This window comes from Triturus cristatus, chromosome 6, assembly GCF_964204655.1.
Source record: "Triturus cristatus chromosome 6, aTriCri1.1, whole genome shotgun sequence".
NCBI classification, from domain to species: domain Eukaryota; kingdom Metazoa; phylum Chordata; class Amphibia; order Caudata; family Salamandridae; genus Triturus; species Triturus cristatus.
In genome coordinates, this window is record NC_140589.1 from 97,860,211 (window position 1) to 97,881,766 (window position 21,556).

Here is a 21,556-nt window from a genome sequence, read left to right on the forward strand (position 1 = left end):
TAGCTGTAATAATGGAGACAGGTAAGTATGTCCTGGCACACTGGCAAGACAGCCAGCGCGGTGCGTATGGTCTAGAATGATTTCCTCGTCTTTCAGGGAGGGAGCCACTTGTTTGAAGAGGCGAACAACAAAGTCTTTAAGATTGCCTGGAATTGCCTGCAAAGGGGCTCCCTTAATACGTATGTTAGAACATCAGGACCTGTTCTCAAGGTCTTCAAGTTGATAGCGCAACTCTAAGTTCTGGTCATGGAGATCCAGCAACTTCCGTTGATGGGCATCCAACACCTCCTCCCTGGCGTCTTGTCCCTGCTCCAACGATGCCGGTCTCTGGCCTACATCTTCCACATACCGTCTTATCTCCTTGATCTCTGTTGCTATATCCCTCTTGACATCTGCAGAGTCATCACGGAGGGTCCCAAACAGCTGCTCCAGGAATGCTTTAGTGATCAGGGTTTCACCCTGGGTAATTTCCCCGATACTGTGGTGTCAATCGTTGAAGCTTCCCTCTTCACTGCATTTTTGGTGAAAATGGAGTGTGGGGTCCTTCTTCATGGTGCATTGTGAAGACATAACTAGGCACCCAAAAGCTCCCACAGGCCTCCTCACTGCAGCACTAGCACCACTTGGCGGCAAGGACACACCCGCCATGCATAGAGGGTCCACACGTGGCTAATCAGGTAACTACTCCCGCTGGCACGGGTCACACAATCCGGTAGGGCCAATGATCACCAGCCGCGCGAGGGGGACCCCGTGCCACCAACCGTCAGACATAGGCTGCTAACTATCTGGGCACAGGATCACAGGTAGTTTCCTGACAAAATGGTGAGGCACCCATCCCAGAATGCTATGCCAGTCGTTGCTTCATGGCATGGAGCCCCTGGTGCACATGTCGATCAGGGCCGGTCCTGCACCCTCAGGAGACTCGCTGGGCTTAGGAGAGTCCGTTTGGGGGAGAGGGAAGTCCACCACAGAGACGGGCTGGCTCACCAGAAGTCTTGTCTTGTTCCTCTTCTCTGCGGGGCCAAAACAGGTAAGCAGCAATGAGGAGTATGTCACCACGGAGGGAATCGTGCAATCGCAGCTTTTTCAAAATGCGGCCCAGTCGATCCTATCACACTGTTGCGCGGCTCAGCTAGCCTTGTCGGCGATCCCCGGAGCTCCTCCACCCCAGAAAGCGGTAGGGGGGAAGCCAAGCAGGCAATGGCCCCAAGAGTCAGCTCCTAGGCTGCTGCAAGGGCCCGCGCACTGAGAACCAGAAGGCCACAAATCCCCAGGGTAGGCCTCCGCCTCGGCCACACGATCGGTGCGCCCCGGGCCGCAATCGCTCACCGCTGCACTCCATCCCGGGCTTGTCCGCCTATCTACTCACTCACAAGAGGACTGTGAGGGGGCAACTTCAACAGCGGCCGGGGCATGGATCCTCAACATCCCGGGGGAATCACTCTGCCACACAACTCTACTACGTCAGGCCCCGCCAGCTGTCTCCACCACTCCGTGCTGTGCCACACCAAGGCAGCCGGGATCAGGGAATCGATGTCCTTTGGCGACGGCTTACTCTCCCAGTAAGCAGGGTAGTCGTCCCGCCAGTGGAGGGGGGCGGATGGGACACCAAAAGCCGCTCTCTGCAGTTAATGCAGCCCTAATGCAAAGAGGTCCGGCGGAGCTCCAAAAGATGTGACATACTCGGTCGCCAACTTGGATACACCCCCTTTGCTCAACTTTTAAAACTTAAATACAGTGTTAATGTTGAAAAAATCTCATACACCAGAAAGAAGAAAAACTATTTTTATTTCTTATCAAAGGAAGGTAAGTAATTGCTTGGGTAGTGAGACCTATATTATGGGAATTATTTTTCAAAATGCACCAATGTGTACTAAGCAGTGATACAAAAAGTCGTTCAAAAGTGCAAAACAGCAATTAAATAGTGTTGAATGTTCACAGTATGAAGTTATTCTCCTGCCGCCAACATGCAGACCCTTGTCCCTGCCTACCTCAGATTTCTGCTCCATATTTTACCTCAAAGTACAAAAGTTTAGAAAGCAGGCAAGTAGTAGTTAATGTCTGCAGCCAAAGGATATAGGCATCTAATATAGCATTACAGTCTGCTTACGAGGGCTATAACGGTCATTAAAGGCCCTGAACCAGAGTCATGGGCCCAAGCTGCAGAATGGCTATAATGCTATTAGAACAATGGGAAGGCCCAGGCAGGACATATTTTGGGGGGGCCTGTGTTCAGAACAACTTTCTTTTTTATAACCCATCTCCCACTATTTCAAGTCCGCATGATGCCAAAAACATTTTAGAAACAGGATCACACAAACTGTTGAAATCTATCTTGTCGAGTGCCCTAAAATACCTAAGATGACACTGGACAGAGAGAGATAGTTCAGTCAGAGGTAAAGGTCAACAGAGAGAGGGCAAAGGGCTGTGATTGAGACACAGAGGAGACAGTGGTCAAATAGATCGAAAATTCACCTTCTCAGCTAGGCCCATTGGATGGTGGGGGATGTGGGCAATTGCCCACTTTGCCCATGTCTTAAAAAGTCTCTGTTCAAGCTGCTACAGTGCTACCTCATGGAGCCCGCCCCCTGTAACCCATCTCACTCACCGGCTGTCTCCAGTGCCATCCGCAGCTCGTAGGAGCTCATGGTGCCGGATCTGTCCAGGTCGTTCTGCAGGAAGATAGTCTGAAAAGAAGAGGAATGTGTGGTCAGAGAACATGCTGGGGTGTGGTCTGTGTAAAACGATGGGAGGAGAATATTTCTTCTTCCCCTCCATTTTCATTCTGACATTTTGAAGTGGTATGGAATCCAGACGAATGGAGGTAAATTGAGAAACGAAGTTTATTGAAATACTCCACCCATCACACGGAGCATCCCTTTACGTCGAGACCCAAACAGTAACTGACTCGTACCGTTCGATTAATTTAATCCACCCTTTGAAGTCACCACACCCTCCACACACCCTCCTCCTTCTCTAGCACCCTTCTCTCCTGCCCCCACAACTATTAGTCATAGGCGCTGGAAGTAGGGATGCACGAGTGCTGCAGCGGCCCCAAAAAAGCCATGCTGGAGTTTAGATGAATATGCTATCAAGAGTTGTTTACATTTTACTTTTATCTTACACTATTTATTGTGCGTTTTTTAAGACAGAGGTCAAATGTCAGGCAATGTCTTCTGAAAACTTGCTTTTTATTCTTTTAACATGGAGATTGGTGTTTACTTTTCTTTCTTTGACTCCAAAGTGAGAGGATTTTGTAGACTATATGACAGTCTTACTGGGGCACAGGGAGTTTTAAAGGAAAGGGAGTATGATGTCAATTTTATTCTAACACATAGCAACATGTAAATAACTGTAAAAGGACTAAAAATGTCAATATATATATGGAAAACATATTAAGCATTGTTTTTTTAATTCTGAATTGGGATGAAAACAAAGATTTTAAGAGAATCAAAACAAATAAAGATACTTTTCTTGGTGATACATAAATGATAAATATTTGCTGAAACACGATTTCCACGTATTATTGTATGTGCAAATTTAATAGCCATTCAAACAGAAAATTTGCTATCTATAAATTACATTACGCTACCACATCATGTTTTAGTAATATATTTGTGACCGTGTCCTCCAAATTGCACCACCAGCTACATACACTATACTCATCACTCTCCTGCTAAATATATTTGCTACACTTTGCTTGAAGCTAGGACTCTTAACAATCCCTACGACTTCAGTGATATAACATTGATGGCCGCACCTCCCCTCTGAAAACTATTCCAGCACCACTGCTATCAGCTACGAATCACCCCCGCCCACACTGGCATCAGCGGACAGACTCCAGCCCACCCTGGCTCATAGATACTAAAAGCAAGAAATTAGGCACATTGCCAACCAGATACTAATGGCACGCGGAACACAAGCCCACCAGTCACTAGTCCGAGTCCTGGCGCATCTATGGTAGTGCACCATTAGAAGTACAGGCATTTCAGCCAGTTGTGGTGCCTGCGGGGATTGTAATGTTCCACTTCCCCAAGTTGGTGGTGTGGCAAAGGCAAAAACACCCATGAACGTGCAGATTTTGGTAGAGTCCCTTATGACGTTGGGACTCGGCAGTCACGTAGCAATCTTTGAGACCAATTCACGGTGCGTCTCGTCATTTATTTACTCATAGGCCTGTGATATCAGGTGTGAGGCCCAACCAACCACAGGGCCAACACAACACTGGCAACAAGAATGGCCATGAACCCCGCCAAACCGGAGCACCTAAGTGTGCCTGAATCCGCAGGACATGCTGCTGCTTTTTTCGTGGCTCTCACGTACGTTCGCACGCACCCGCTACCAGTCTCCCGTGAGGGGTCAAAGTGCACTGTTTGCTGGAGCCTGTCGTTTGCTCTGAATGAGTTTGCGACTGCCCGCCTCGTATCCCGCAGTGCTGCAAGGTCGCGTGGTGTCACTGCGGCCTCCTTACCCACCACAACCTCATCGGCTGCATCGCGCCTGCATGTGTCAGAGGCGCGGTTGGAACTCGACTATCCCACGCGCTCCCATTCTGCCGTGCAGGTCCACTAGGCCTTCCCTGCTCCTTTGGCCATTGCTGCTAAGCCAAGTACGGTGACTGTGCCTGGCCCACACATTCCCCAGAATATTACGCTTGCAGAGTTATGCGGTCAGTGGGGAACAAAATTGCAATCCTGCATCCCAAAAGAAAAACCCAACCACACTTAAAGTGCACTTATTTAACAGCCATTCACTATAATCAGTACCCAGCTTCAGAAACCAGGCTCAAACTCTGCCTGGTGCTGGCCCTGCAGCTCTTGGCTGGTCTGTTACCAAGCTTCTCTCTGTGAAGGGTCGACGCGCCACCTACCTGCTACCGTGGCCAGGTGGCTGTCCACACACCCTCAGGAGAGTGACAGAACTTGTGCCGCAAGGTGCCCAAGGAGGGTGATCCCTCACTTCTTGGCCACCATGGGCTCCATCCCGAAGTCTTTTATGGTTGATGGAGCGCCGTCAGCTCTAGCGTCTAAATGGAAAGTTTGAACAGAACTCATACAATTCTACTTTTAGGAGGCTGGCATATCTCGCGAGAGGTGGAGAGCCCTACTGCTGCATCTAGGAGGGAAGGACATTCACAGAATATATAAAATGCTGGTGGAAGCAACGCCAAAAATCTACACCACGCTGCTGAATGCACTCAATGCTTATTTCGAGCCAATTGCTCATAAAGATTATGAACGCTTCGTATTCAGGCAAGCCCGCCAGAAAGCAGAGGAGTCTATCAACACCTTTCTCAGCCATTTGAAGGAATTCACAAGTATGTGTGGGTTCCAGGATGAGTAGGAAGAGTTTTGCGCCCAGATCATACAAGGGTGCTATTCCGTAAAGCTACAAGGAACAATCCTCCAAGAGTCAGGGAAATCTCTGCAAGACATTTTGACATTAGGGCGGTCCAAAGAACTAACTAAGGCTAGAGCTTCACACATGGAAGCAGCACTCGATCCTCCATCAAAGCAGAACAAGTAAATGTGACCAAGACTCGCCCAGCACCGAATCCTCCAAGAAGCTCTCAAGACAGGAAAAAGGAATGCGGATACTGCAAAAGGTCCCCGCACAAGATGATTGACTGACCCACCAAAGGCAAACGATACTCAGTGTGTAGGAAACATAACCACTTTGCAAAGGTTTGTGCATTATCCAAGACCACAAAAGAAATGATGCACTTGGCATTAAATGAGCCTGACAGGAAAGACGACATGGATGACGATACAGACGAATACTCAGTCCACTACGTCTTTGTGGCGGGAACTCCACCTTCTACCCATTGTCACCTTCCGCGGTTTCAACTCAAGATAGGCAACCAATCAATCACCACCACCATTGACACAGGAGCATCAATTGAACTCATGATGACGACCACATACCACACCATGGCTCAACAACCTCCACTAGATAAAACAAAAATCAAAGTCTTCGAATATGGGCAGAAGTCGCCAATCCTCCATCTCAGCTGTTTCAAGTCCATGGTATCCAATCTAGGAAACAAGGCAGACACGACAGTGTATGTGGCTAAAGAAGGCCACGGCATGCTTGTCAGTGGAGCGACAGCAGAGGCACTGGGATTGATCTCCTTCGCTTTAAATATTCAGGAAGAAGAACTTTTGACCATTTTAGAATTCAACACTGTCTTCAGCGAGATCGGATGACTAAAGAACTAACAAGTCAAGTTACATATATATACTCATCTATCCAACCAATGGCTCTACGTCACCGCTGCATAGCCTTCCACCTGAGACTGAAAGTGGAAGATGAGCTGGAAAATGTGGAAAGGCCCGGCATTATTGAGAAGGTCACTGGACCACATGTGTGGATATGAGACTTACTAATGTTGCCATCAAGCGGGATAGACACCTCACCCCTATGGTAGATGACATACTGAGCAAACAGAGTGGTGCAAAATCGTTCTCGAAGGTGTATCCCTGTTTGGGATATCAATTACCACTCCATCCCGACTCAAGGTACATCACCATGTTTTAAATGCACATGGGTATACACAGGTATCATCACCTCAACTTTGGAATCTCCAGTGCTCGGCATTCTCCCCAGCCTCAGTGTTACTGATGAGATCCTCATCCATGCCAAGTCACTGAAAGAACACCAAAGCCATCTCAGAGGATGGCTACAACTGATCAAAGATGCACGACTCACCTTACTTCTGAAAAATTTTGAATTTCTAAAGAACAAAGTCAGCTTCTTTAGGTATACTTTCTCAAGAGAATGGAGTCGTCCCAGATCCTGGAAAAGTGTGTGATGTGCAAGAAGCCTCAGTGCCCCGCAATATCACTAGTGTGAGAGGTTTTCTTGTCATGGTGAATTTGTGTGGGAGGTTCAACCCAGACCTCTCAGTCCTCACTCGACCCCTCAGAGAGCTCACCAAGGCGACCACACTATGGCAGTGGGGTCCTGAACAAGAGATGGTCTTACGACAAACCAAAGAAGCGCTGTCAGTGGACACCACTCTATCCTATTTTGGTCCTAAGAAAGCCACAAACGTAGCGGTGGAAGCAAGCCCTCATGGTCTCTGGGCAGTACTAATGCAGCAACAATCAGATGAAAGGAAATTGAAAATTGTGATTTTTTAAAGCGTACTACTCTCTAAGGGTGTCTAGGCGCTGAGGCTCTCAGTAGGTGAAAGGAAAAGTGAGTTAACTAGACATCAAGTGCTGACTGTAAAGAAAAAAAGATATAAATGATGCACTAATTATTAAACAACCATGGGGCATATTATCAAGCATGGAGTTAAAATTATCACCGCCTTAGCGGCAGAAAACTACAGCTAAAGCGGCGATAATGGGCTTGATATATGCACTTGAGAATTCCAATAGAAGCCCATATTGTCACCAAAACATGGGCTTCTATGGGAATTCTCAAAGGCATATTATCAAGCCCATTATCGCCGCTTTAGCGGCAGTTTTCTGCTGCTAAAGCGGCGATAATTTTAACTCTGTTTCTTGATAATATGCCCCCATGTTTTAAGAGCCATACGAAAGGTAAGTAGGTTGTTTATGGATTTTAGTTTGCGGGGCATCGAGTTCCAAAGTTTGGCATGGGCCACAGCAAAGCTCCTACCTCCCCAGGTGGCTCTCTTGATTTTAGGAATGACCAAATTGTCCTGAGAGGAATATCTTAAAGTCCTGGATGGGGTGTACCATTGAAAGAGCTGTCTGATAGATTCTGGGCCATCAAGATGAAGGGCCTTAAAAGCTATGCACAGAGACTTAAACAATACCCACTTTCTCAAGGGAACCAGTGGAGTAAATGGAGAGATTGGGAGACCGACTGATGTTTTGGTAGCCCATGAAGCAATCTAGCTGCTGCATTTTGGACCATCAGGAGCTTATGCAGGGCTTTCTTGTGAGCGGTCAAAAAAAGACCATTACAGTAGTCTATTTGACAGTTGAACCCCCGTACCTTATGCCAGTCGATCCCAGAAAGAGACTGAGCAACGTTATTCAAAAATAGAGAAATAGGCCATTGCAATACATGGGGCTTGTCGCCATTTCCATATCTACGTCTGTGGCCACCCATTTGTTGTCTCCACGGATCATAAGCCACTCATACCTTTATTTCATGGGTCCGCATCTAAACCGCAGCTCCGTATCGAGGAATGGCTGTTACAACTCCAAGAATATGATTGTTAAGTTGAAAATCGCCCAGGCTCTTCAAACCTCACGGACTATCTTTCATGCCATCCCGTGCTGCCACCTCTGAGAAAGTGGAAGAAGCAGAAGTGACGGAAGTCTATGTGAGATATGTTGCTGAAAGGTCTTGCCCACTTCCAATGGCATTTGACAGGCCACCCAAGACGATAAATGCTTACAGGCAGTGATTGCAGCTAAACGCTCTAACAACTGGGATGGTATAAAAAGACATTTCTCCGGAAGAACCCCCAAAGCAAAGAAAATTCTTAAATCGCTCCTTCACGTTCGCCAAGAATTGTCGACGGATGAGAGTGGGTGTCTGCTCCGGGGACTATGGCTGGTTATGCCGACGAGCCTCGCTCCTCAAGTAGTACAACTGGCACACCATGCCCATCAAGGCATAGTTAAGAAGGAGAGCCGACTGCGCACAAAAGTCTGGTCCCAGGGATGGAGGAAATGGTGGAGAGCGCTGTCAAATCCTGCCACTGGGGTCAAGTAGCAGGTCAACCAGAACAACCCCCTCCGATAATCACAGAAGAAGGACCCAAAGCCCCCTGGGTACAGGCAAGTCTTGATTTTGGCCGCCTACGCGATGGACAACATGCTTAGTGATCATTGATGACTATACCAAATATCCAGAAGCGGTGATAGCAAGATCCCAGATGGGGTCAAAAGTCATCACAAAAGTGTATACAATCATTGCTACTCACTGAATGATTAAGGTTGTGAAGAATGATAATGGCCCTCCGTTTCATGTTCAAGATTTTGCTGATTACCTAAAGACGTGGGGCATACCCCACCACAAAGTGACACCTAGATGACCCCAAGCCAACAGAGAAGTGGAGAGGTTTATGCAGACCCTCAAAAAGATTGTACGCATAGCTTACGCAAATCACCAACCGGTGGAGAAAGCCATTTATGGATTCCTGTGTGAGTACAGACTAACTCCCGCACACTACAACAGGTCAAGCTCCTGGATATGTCTGCATGGGTGCATAGTTGCTGGTACCATCCTCCACTACCCCACCTTGTTTCCTGAACCCACTGAAGACGTTGAGAATCTCAACATTAGAAAAATCATGCACAAACACTCCAGTGCATGACAGAATGCCTATCAATCGGAGATCCATCGGGTGACTCAGTATACATCAAGGACCGCCACCCTGGCAGCACAATCCGCCTGCCCTTCAAACAGTATCTGTGGGTGGTAGTACACCGCAAAGGCACAATCGTCACCGCTCGTCAAGGAGATGAAGAAGTCACATGAAAAATGTAATTCTTCAAGAAGGTTCAATACGAGGACACTGGTTCCAATGAACATTCTCCAGAACCATGCAGACATCCCTGTGACTTCGACCATGCACGGTTTTCCCCCTCACTTCTATGAAACATCTCGCTAGACCGCTCCCAACACAGTGGTGAGATGTGGACGAGACCTAGTCCAAACCAGCAGCACCCGCCAGAGAGCAGAGAAGAGAGACTTTGTTCCCAGGAAAGGTCAAGCCGTAGTAACTACTTCCAGTATCGCCTAAGAGGCAATCCGGCTCCATCGTCCTCACTGATGGACTTCCGGGTGTAAGCTGGGTGCTGCTCTAAAGCTGAGGCCAACCGGTGAGGTAACTATGTATCGATGCAATTTCTTTTTATTTAGATAATTGTGTATCACTTTCAATACTTCTATACTGTAAGCTAATTTTGTTGTTAATTGTGAAAGTTGGGGAGGAATGTACTGTACCACCTCACCAAGTTGGTGTGCTGGCCAAAGTAAAAGCACCCGTGAGCGTGCAGGTTTTGGTAGGGTCCCGTGGACGGTAGGCATTCACCATGATGCAGGTAGATTTGATGACACCAGAAAGCCTAGACTCTGTCTACGGCCACTTTACTTTCTCTCTGTGCACTGCTCTCTAGACACAGACCATCACTTGCCCCATGATTACTGGTGCCAGACGAGTTACCTTCCAACGCTGCACCTTCTTCCACAGATTCTGGAATTCGACCAAGCCCAGCTTGGCGTTGCCATCTTTCTGTGGACGCATCTGGTTAAGGAAAACGTGCTTAAAGCAGCTATCATGTTTTGTGCCAGTTTTCAGTAGGTAAAAATGTTTGTTGTTTTGGAATAAAACAACAAAAAGTGCTCAGCGAGTCAGTCCCTTCCGCTCCAAACAAATGTCTTGTGATGGCACACGCTAAGTGTGTCTGTGTGTAGAGTCTCCTGTTATGTTCTGATGGACAGATGGCCATGCTACCAGCTACCACAGAATACAAACTCTGATGCCAGGCTTTCGTATAACATTCTAATGTTCTCTGGGAGCAGTTACCTTTCTTGGACAAACATAGTGACCGTTTTTGAGTTTTGTCGGTTTTTGGGTGGCCAAGAGCAGGTACTGGAATAACAATTTATGTGAAATAATTTGTGTTCTATTTTCACACAGCAAAGGGCTTCATTTGCTTTGAAAACCATTCAGGAATAGTATAGACATCTTCAACATTCCTTTACTATGTTTTAATTTTACTTTTGATCTTATATTTCAAAGGCTAAAAATAATTAATTTTATTGATTTTCCTGATTTTCTTTTTTAACCCTTCTGGTATGAAAATACCAGCCAGACCAGTAAACTACTGCCCAGGTGGCAGCCCTATCTGGGAATTGTAGTTACGCGTCATCGGACTCAAACCAATTGCCCAGAACACACCTGAAAACAAGGACTGGTAAATGCATAGCTTAGGAATGAGACAGGTGACATTTGATCAAGGGATTGAAGCTAATAGCTTTCTTAATAGCGACAAAAACACAGCAGAGGATCCCAACCGGTTTGAGAGTCTGTGCAGCCTTGCCAGGATTCTCAGGCACTGGGAACTAGCTGCTTCCATCCAGGTTTTTTCTGTGCACTCTGGAACTTGCAGTGTTGTTTATCTAGCTGTAAATCGAGGACCACAAATCCCAGAATGCATAGAAAATACCTGTACTCGTTCAACCCGTTATGTTAATTATTCTGGTATCGCGCACGTTCACGAACGGTTTCTTAATTCTTGGCTCTTTTACTAAGACTTCCTAATTGAGGCGGATTTTGAGTCGGAAGGAATGGCTTAAGTTAGTAGTTTTGAAAAGCCATGTCTTCAGATTTTTCAGAAAAAACTTCAAAGAAGTCCAAGTTACCAGGGCCATTGCTACATCTGCCAGATCTACTCTTGTGGAACTTTGGAACCATAAGTTAGTTGGAATGTAGACATACTTGGCACCCGGGAAACGTGGCACCTGTGGTTATGAAACAAACCTTCTGAAAAGAGGTTGTGTTCATAAGGTGTGCTCATACTATGTGAAAATTGAACACCATTCAGTCTTTCTGCCCCCGGAGGGGGGGGCAGATGGGTGCAGCGGCCCCCAATCTGCCCTCCCGCCCCCCCTGAGGGGCAGAAAGCACACTAGGCACCAGGTATTATTTTCTTTCCCTAAAATAGGGTTGGGGGCTGCCCAAAATGAGCATGCCAATGCCCCCCCCCCCAAAACAAAAGAGACATTATTTCTGCCGCCCCCAAAAGGGGGCAGAAATCCCACTAGGGATTTTCTTTTTTGAATATGTAGGGGTGGGGGCTGCCCAAAATGGGCATGCTAATGCCCCCCCCCAAACAAAAAAGGGACAGTCTGTCAGCCCGCCCTGGGGGGATGATGGATGGGGGGGCAGAAATCCCACTAGACACCAGTTTTTTGTATTTTTTATAAGAGGGGTGGGGGCTGCCCACAATGGGCAAGACCATGACCCCCCCCAAAAAAAACAGCCAGAGTCTTTCTGCCCCCTGGGGGGGCAGATGTGGGCAATAGCCTACAATCTGCCACCCCAGGGGGGCAGAAAGCCCATTAGGATCCAGGGATTTAAAAAAATGCTAATTTGGGGTCAGAGGCTGACCTGAATGGGGTTGTAATGGCCCCACCAAGAAATAGGCACAGGCTTTCTGCTCCCACAATGGGGGCAGATGCGGCAATAGCCGTGGATCTGCCCCCGGGGGGGGGGGGCAGAAAGCCCAGTAAGCACCAGGGAGTATTTTTATTTAGCCAGAGTAGGGGTGGGGGATGACCAGAATGGGCATGCCAATGCCCTCACCCCATTCAAAAACAAATGGATAGACTTTCTGCTGCTCTGGGGGCATATGGGGGCCCCTGATCTGCCCAACCAAATGGGCAGAAAGCCCACTAGCATGCCAGGGACTTTTTTTTTTTAGTAGTTCAGGGGTGGAGACTGCCAAGAATGGGGATACCAATGCCCCCACCCTCCCCCAAAAATAGCCACAGTCTTTCTGCACTATTCCCTCCACCCCCAACGGTCCCAGGATGCTTGTTTCTGGTCCAGGGAGGACCTAGCCTGGCAGTTCGGGCTGGACTGTTCCTATGGGATCAGGGTCAAGACTGATTTGCATATGGCTAGGTCTAAAATGGAATGGCATGGCATGCAAAAACATGATGGATTTAACCCAGATCTGTGACTGGGGGTGAATGTTTGATTAATTCAGCATTCCGTCCGTCATCTGTTCTTTTTGCATTTGTTGCCTTAAGTGGGAAGGGTATTCCCAGACATGGGTCCTGTGTGTGCTACACCATTAGATTCAAGCTAGCCTGGCTGATGAGGAGAGTCACCCCAAAACTGGTCCCAGGATGCTTGTTTCTGGTCCATGGAGGACCTGGCCTGGCAGTTCTGGCTGAACTGTTCCCACGAGGAAAAGGGTCAAGAGTGATTTGCATATGGCTGGGTATAAACTGGAATGCCATGGCATGCAAAAAAACATTGGATTTAACCAGATCTGTGACTGGGGGGGAATGTTCAATTAATCCAGAATTCCGTCCACCATCTGTTCTTTTGCATTTGCTCCCCCCAGGGGCACATGAGGGCAAAAAGGCGATTAGGCACCAGAGATATGTTTATGGGCATGTCAGGGAGCAGCCCCTTAGGCAAGGGTTGCTCCCCTTTTTTTGTGTGCACACATTTTTGCCACTTCTATTCCCTTGGGGGCAGATAAGCAATATTTTTAGGCTCAAACCACAAGACACTAGCACAGGTTTTCCTGGGTGTGTGTGAACTGGAGTTCGGCTGATGGTCTGTGTGTACTAGTGTACGGCTGGCTGTGGGGGAACTGCATTTTGCCTGCGGAGTATGTGGACTTGCGCTTAGCTGACAGTATGTGGACTAGCGGTTGGCAGGCAGTGTGGGTGGACTGTTGCTTGGCTAGCGGTCTGCGTGGATGGCACATGTCTGGCAGTGTGTGTGGACTGTTGCTTGGCTGGCGGTGTGCGTGGACTGTCGCTTGGCTGGCGATGAGCGTGGATGGCGGTTGGCTGGCGATCTGTGTGAATGGCACTTGGATGGCGATGTGCGTGGATGGCGCTTGGCTGGTGATGCGTGTGGATGGCGCTTGCTTAGTGGTGTGCATAGATGGTGCTTGGCTGGCAGTGTGGCTTGGGTACATCCGGCAGCATTTTATTACCCAGAATCCCCTCCAAACCTCAAATTTAGCAAAAAAATCACACTTTCCTCAATTTTCTATGTGGAAAAGTTGTGGGATAATGGCGCCTTCACAAACTTCCTACCACACATCATTACCCTCGGTCTCCTGATAAAAATTATACCTCACTTGTGTGGGTTCTCAAAGCAGAGAACCTAAAAATGTATCAAATGAAAAACTGAAGAGATACAAAAGTGTGTCCAGAATGTTTTTTTTTTCTATAACTTTTTAGGCTGACTCTGCTTTGGGCACCCACACAAGTGAGGTATCATTTTTATTGGGAGACTGAGGGGAATGCTGGGTGATGGGAAATGTGTGCCGGCGCGGTGATCCCACAACAAAAATAGTTTTCAGCTCTCCATCCATCATCTTATTGTGTTTGCTTTGTTCGCCCTAAGTTGGCAGTGTATGCCCAGACAGGCTGATGAGGAGCGTTACCCCGAAACGGGTCCCAGGATGCAGGTTTCCGGTCCAGGGAAGACCTGGCTTGGCAGTTCAGGTGGAACTGTTCCCAGGAGGAACAGGGTCAAGACTGATTTGCATATGGCTGAGCCTGAACTGGTGTGGCGAAGTGAGCAACAGAACGATGATGGATTCAACCCAGATCTAATAGTTACTGGGGGTGAGTGTCTGGAAAGTTTCAGGGCTCCTTCCATAACCTTATTGGGTTTGCTATGTTCTCATTGATGGCAGATAAGATTTTGAACTCCAGAAGGGATTGGGCAAAGCTCACTTGCAGGGGATTTATGTCAGATCCTGGGAGCACAGTTGTGAAAATTTGTCCAGGGATTTTTTCACACGTAATCAAATGGCAGGCTGTTTAGCTGTCTCTGCGTGTTCTTTGAATACTAATACGGCAGATATTTCTAAGAATGTGGTGGGGCATTTTCAGCCGGCATCGTGGCCCAGGATCTTTTTGCTTGAGTCTTGTAGCTTCTACTTGTTTCAAAACAATTATTTCTCTAAGTACTTGGTTCGACTTTTCAATGTTGGGTTTGTAAATCTGCACCAGGTTTTTATTATAACTGTTAACTTTGTAAATGATGCCCTGTATGGGGCTTTAGGACATCTAAGCTCATACTGCTGTGCATCACCTTATGGAGGAGACAGGGCTAGTTCCACCACGGGCAAGTAAGTGGCCATAACGGAACTTTACTGAGCCTTAAGAGAAGATATAACTACTCCCTTAAACGCACTTAAAGACAAATGGGCAGAAAATGTGGGGGTACCCATTGCCAAGGAGGAATGGGTAAAAGGACTGGGTGCAGTCCTAAGGATCTCTAGTAATACAAGGTTTAAATGAATCAATTTCTACTTCATCCACAGAGTGTATCTCATGCCTGGTGAGATAAATACATTTTTGCAACTTGCCCAGGCTATATTCCCCAGATCTTGTGCTAAAAGTGTGGAGATGTTCCACATAGTTTGGGAATGCACACATCTTTATGAATACTGGGTGGACGTTTTTCCTTTTCTTTCTTTTTTTTTTTAAACGGTATATTAGCATTTATTAATGACATATTACAAGTAGTTAGCTCGTCACAATAGATCTTGAAAAAATGGTACAATTCAGTACAAGACATTTCTTATAACACCCACCCTTCCCGCCCACATTCCGGATTCTTGTTTTGGATTATCTTGTCGGCCCATGATCTAACGCCGATGGGGAGGTGCAAATATTGCCACGGTATGTATTCCATTTCCCCCTCACCTTGTCCCACTTCTTAGGGCATCCTCTATTTGTATAGACTGCACGTTAGCCAAGATGCACCAATCGACATCCCGTTCCCATTCAATTATAGTTGGCAGCTCGGAATCTCCCTATCTGCAAGCGATATTACGCTTTGCTGGCATGAAGCCAGTGGTCATCCATGTTTGGTCCATGCGATTGAGGTCTGTAGCGTCCCATATATTGAGCAGACATATCCTGGGGGATAATTCTAGGGCCGTCCCACACACCTCTCCGACCACCCTGTTGATCGCCCCCCCAGAAGGGGAACAACCTTTACAACGCAACTTTTACAACGCACTACCATTACAACGAAACTGTTACAACGCAAATGCATTGACAACGCATGCCATTACAACGCAAGTCTTTACATCGACTTGCACTAGATGGCGTGCTAACATTAAAAATAGTGTAGTTTACTATCCAAACACCTTCCCTACTGTTACGTGGACTGGAGTTAGAATAGTAAATTACACTTTTTTAATGTTAGCACGCCATCTAGTGCAAGTCGATGTAAAGACTTGCGTTGTAAAGACTTGCGTTGTCACTGCATTTGCGTTGTAAAAATTTCGTTGTAACAGCATGCGTTGTAAAAGCATGCGTTGTAACATCATACATCCCCCCAGAATGACTGAATCAAGGAACATTCCCAGAGTATATGATAGAACGTGCCTGTCTCCCCGCATCTTCGCCTACAGTCTGTGGAGCTACTCCGTCCCATCTTAACCAATGCAGTGCATGTAATGTATGTGCGGTGCACAATTTTCAATTGAACTAGCCGCAGTCGGGATGGTATGGCCACCTCACGAGGGGAGGACAGCGCATCACGCCAATCATCTTCCTCCAAGTCCCCAACATCATCCTGCCAGCGCGTATATAGTGGTTGCAACGGGTCTGGTAAATTGTTAATAATTTTCCGGTAGGTGAGTGAGATAGCTTTGTCATCCATGGGATCTGCTAGCAGTCTATCCTCAAGCGGGTTGGCTTCCGGGATTTCAGCTGTTTCTCTGGTTGCCTCCAGTAAGGCATGTCAGATTTTTGAGTAGCGGAATGCTTCTCTTACGGACAATTTATATTCTTTTGTAAGTCCGCAAATGTCACAATTTTACACCCATTTGTTAATAATTGAAATTTGGGCAGCCCAGTAATAGCCATGATATCTGGCAGGAAAATGCCACCATCATACCACCCACTGACTAATTTGGGGCTTGCAATATGCGGTGGTTTCCCATCCCAAAGTAGATTCCTAACCTCCCCATCGATTGATTTAAAATACGTCTCAGGAACGTTATATGGAGTATTTTGCAGCGCATACAAAAGCCGCAGCAGAGCCATCATTTTAAATAATGCAGCTCGACCCAGCAGTGACACAGGCAGCATTCACCAATGGCAGACATCACTCCGCAGCAGCATCAAGGGGCCCAGTAGGTTTCGGTCATAGAAAATTGAAGGGTCAGCCGTCGCATATATACCTAAATATCAAAACCCATCTCTCACAATAGTGGCCTCACAATTAGCCAGGAAGTTCGGTGCTGGCCCATCAAGTAAATACACAACTGATTTGGACCAGTTTATTGTGTACCCCGAGTACTTGCCATGGTTTGAGCAAATCTGGAGAATCCAATTGATTGAGGCACGTACAATACAATGTCGTTTGCGTAGAACAATATTCTATCTTCCCATATATTGGCCCTTTTAAGTCCCCGTCTCAATGGGTCCCTGCATATCCAGCATGCAAGGGGCTCCACCACTAGAGCGAATATGAGGGGAGACAGCGGGTTCCTCGGAGGAGAGTGAACGCGGTGGATACATGCCTATTGACCACCACTTGAGCAAGTGGCTCCGCATATAAGAGCTTAATCCATTTGAGATAGGTCATCCCCACTCCCATAACCTCAAGGACTGCTATCATATATGACTATTTGACTGTATCAAAAGTCATGCGTGCGTCCAACGAAAGAATGGCCGCATTTTCACTGTGTTTCCTGGCGAGCACACCATTCAAACGACGTAGATTCGTAGCCGTATTACGGCCAGGCATGAACCCAGACTGACCTGGGTGGACTAATTTTGTTATTATAGGAATCAGCCTATTGGTGAGTACTCTGGCAAGTATTTTAACTTCGGCATTTAATAGGGATATTGGTTGGTATGAAGTGAACTCCTCTGGTTTCCCGGGCTTATGAATTATGACAATAGAGGCCAGTCTTTGGTCTCTGGGTAACGTCCCGACGGATTTGCTCTCATGGTACATTTCAAGGCGGTGGGGTGCCACCTTGGATGCCGTTATTTTGATGAGTTCAATTGGTAAGCTATTTGGTCCGCCGTCTTTTCCTGATTGTATACTGTGTATGGGTGTTGTGATTTCCTCGTCAGTAATATCTTCTTCCAGCAAGTGCTGGTCCTCAGAGGTCAGTGCCGGCATTTGTATGTCAGCTATCATATCCCTCACTTCTGCCACAGTAGCTGTCGCAACAGATGAGTATAGTCACTTACAGTATTCGGCAAGCCCATCTGCTATGTGTTGCGGATCACGCAGATAAGTCCCGCCCTGCCCTTGTATAACTCTTATCCAACGGTCTGCCTTTTCTTTCCTTTCCAAACATGCCAATAACTTACTAGCCCTATCTCCCTGTTCGTAGATCCTGTATATTTTTGCCCTGTGTTTACCCCTGGCTAGTTCATGTGCAAGGTTCCTATATTTTTCCTCCTGCGTTCTAAAACATGTTTCTCATTCTCATCCCAGGTATCACTTGGTGTCTGCTCTATTGTGATAATTTCTCGCTCAAGTTTGACTAGTTGCCTGGCTTTCTCTTTCCTGTGACACACTGTGAGCGACAATGCCCGACCTTTAATTACAGCTTTGTAAGCCTCCCACATTATTTGTGAGGACTGGACCGTCCCCATGTTTTCCTTAAAGTAATAGTCTGTACCATTAATTAAATTGTCCTTAATATGTGGGATTTGGAGACACCAAGGAATAATTGTAAGTGTCTTATGGGTGGGGACAGTGCTTATTGTGTATCGTGCCTGTATGGGAGCATGATCAGAGATACCTCTTGCTAAGTGTTGAACTTCGGTGAATTGGTGCACAGAATCAGCCAATGATAATATGTAGTCAACTCGGGAGTGGCTTTTATGAGCAGCGGAGTGATACCTGTATTGGCGTGTTTGTGGATGAGCCGCCCGCCATATATCCGTCAGCCCCAGTGCAGCGACAAAATCAGCCATAACATTGTTGGAGCGTGTCCCGCCTCTTGGGGGGTGTCTATCCACTTGTTCACAAAGCGTCATATTAAGGTCCCCACCCAGTACTATTTCACCTTCTGGTAAGGCGAGAAGTAATCTACTCAATTCCGGCAGGGCCACATTGTGAAGAGCAGGAAGGATATATACCAAAAGGATATTCATATTTCCACCTTCCCAGGTGCCTGACATCCCAGCAAAGCACCTATAGTTATCTGTGTGTGTCTGTGTCACTATAAATGGAAGGCTTTTCTTTACTAGAATCCCAGCCCTTCGGGAACCAGTAGTCAATCCCACGTGGACAATACGTTTATATCCCCATCTGTCCAGTGCCTTACAGATACTCCCAACGAGGTGGGTCTCTTGCAGTAAGATTATGTCTGAGGCCTATCGTTTAATGTATTGCAACAAAACCCCTCTCTTGATCCTATTTCTTAATCCATTGACATTCCAGGAGAGTACATTCAAAGCTGCTTCAAACCGTGCAGCACCGTGGGCGTTAATAGGTGTCATAGTGCACATGGGGGGGGATTCAGTGGATCCTTTGTTCTCAGGGGACAGATGAGTTGTGAATATCTTGTGTGCATACCCCTGATAGTGAAACTTTTGTGGAAGACAAGGCTTCTGTACCTGCTGTGGCAGTTGTGTCCTAGTGATGAATATGTGTTGTAGTCTAGTAACAGTCATTGTCACGCTTTGAAACAACATCAAAAACAAAACTCAACTTCCCCAAACCACCCCCACCCTGCCTCCTTGCAATAAGGGCTTCAAACTACCTGCCACCCCAACAATGCAGAGCGGCCGTCGCCCACCCATTCCAGTTTCAGAGGAGACATGGACCAACCAGCCTCGATTCCCCATGCCAACCTAGAGTGTACTTAATGTAATCAATCTGTCAGCAGAACATTTCAGTCCTAGTACTTAGTTTGTTCGGTTCCGGGGCATCGCTCAATTGAAACTTCATCGCCGTGCAGGCATGGGGCACTATTTGAGTTCAGTGATAACATGTCAAAGCCAGAGTCCACAGCGGTTGCACATGCGCCAGTATTTTCTCTCGCATATGTGTTGCCCTAGCCATACAACATCATGCCGGTCCAGACCGGTAATTTTCTATTGTTTCTGTGTTCGTGGTATCTCTCTCTTCGTGGTCTGATGTAGTCCCATTATGATTTTTCACCATCCGTCGCCGATGTCTGTCTGAGTTATTCGGGCAACCAACTTGCCTCCTGTCATCTAACCACTCCCACGTTTCTTCTGGCTCTGTGAAGAACCAGCTTTGCCTTCAGCCTCCACCCGGAGTCTTGCAGGGAATAGCATTGCATATGAGAGGCCTTGCTCGCTCAAAGCCCTCTTGACATCCAGGAAGCTTCAACGCTGTCGTTGAACCTTTATCGGGAGGTCAGGGAAGAAGAGAATGTTGCTGTTATCAATTTTGAGTGGAGGGGTACAATGCGCAGTTTGCAGTATCACGTCTCTGTCCCGAAAATTAAACACTCGAGCCAGTATGGGTCTGGGGGGTTGTCCCGGTTTGGGTCTGCCCCCCGGTACTCGGTATGCACACTCAATGGAAAAATGCTTGGAGAGCGTCTTGGGCTGTAGCCGCTGTGTGACTAATTCCTCCACATACAGGCCAACGGCATGGCCCTCCGCCTTCTAGGAGAGTCCGATAATTCTAATGTTATTTCTCCTGGCCCTGCCTTCATAGTCATCAAGTTGGTCCGATAGAGCTCGGGTAGTAGCTTGTAGGTCCTGGACTTGCTTCTCCAAGCCTTTAGAGGTGGTGGCTAGGGTCTGCGTGCTTTCTTCCACTTCCGTCACATGGTCGTTCAGTTTACGAAAATCCGCTCTGATGAGGGCCACTTTGATAGAGACGTAATCAATCCTTGATTCAAATGAGGTGCGCACTGCCGTGGCTGCCGTGAGGATATTTTGCAGCATGGGAGCCAGTTGCGCCGGGAGCTGGTCTTGTGTTGCAGTTGTCGGATCTGCCTGTGCCTCGGGTCTGTCTTGATTTTTGAGCCATGCCATCTTGTCCAATTTGGACTGGTGTGAGCCGCGGTTTCCCTTGTTTCCAGACATGACACAGTTTGTGGGGTGCTTTAACTTGATGGTGCACAAAGAGAGCGAGAAGGGGGGGCTTGGGGGTCTCACCACCACCTGCCAAGTTTCTTTCCCCGTCAGCCTGTTGGCTTATTCCACTGGGCCTACCCCCTCTCAGGCAGAGGCAACACAGCAGTCTCTATTAATTATGTAGTTACCGTATCCGGCCTTTCAGTATTCCATCATGGCGGGGACAGCACCCTTTGTGGGACAATGCAGCATTATTCGGCCACACACAGGCCGTCAAGTTATATGTGGTTTGATAGGTGGCTAGATAGGTGTCAGAGGGCTACGGTGGTGGTGTCTTCCATCATTCATATAGTCTGTGCCCCAAATCCTGTCTCACTGACCCGCTGCACCACCACATGCGGCCTTATATCGTATAGATCAGTGGATCTCGCCCAACTCCAGAAATCAGGACCCTCCAGTATATTGCTGCGTGTATTTGGCTGCATGGTGGAACATCAAAGCCTCTGATGGAGTCTGGGAGGCTGGGCTCACTGCTCCTTTCCATATGGAGCCGTCCTCTCAGTGACACTGCTTCCCTGATGAGGGTTGGTTGGGTCTCCTCACTCGTAGCAATACCCGTCGCTGCCTGTTTCTTAACAGCTTCATGGGGCAAAACTGTGCATTACATGTGGGTGCCTCTTCATTTACTACAGCTATGGTGTTCGGTCATGCCTGCTTTCGGTGGCAAGCCCTAGCCAAGCGCCGCTCCTTTGGGCAGTTATTTCAATATCCGGCTGAGGCAACGACCTTAACACAGTCTGCCTCAGCCTCTCAGGTC

The 21,556-nt window shown here is 47.5% G+C and overlaps 1 protein-coding gene across 1 annotated transcript in view; it reads right to left on the bottom strand.

The window, feature by feature from the left end:
- The window catches only part of LOC146813824 (calpain-1 catalytic subunit-like), a 400,682-nt gene that overhangs the window by 43,786 nt on the left and 335,340 nt on the right, over nt 1-21,556 (bottom strand). The window contains exons 16-17 of the mRNA XM_085610280.1: nt 10,157-10,225; nt 2,609-2,687 (exon numbers count right to left, since the gene is read on the bottom strand). Coding sequence (XP_085466406.1) covers nt 2,609-2,687; nt 10,157-10,225 — 148 coding nt within the window. The remainder of the gene's footprint in view (nt 1-2,608; nt 2,688-10,156; nt 10,226-21,556) is intronic.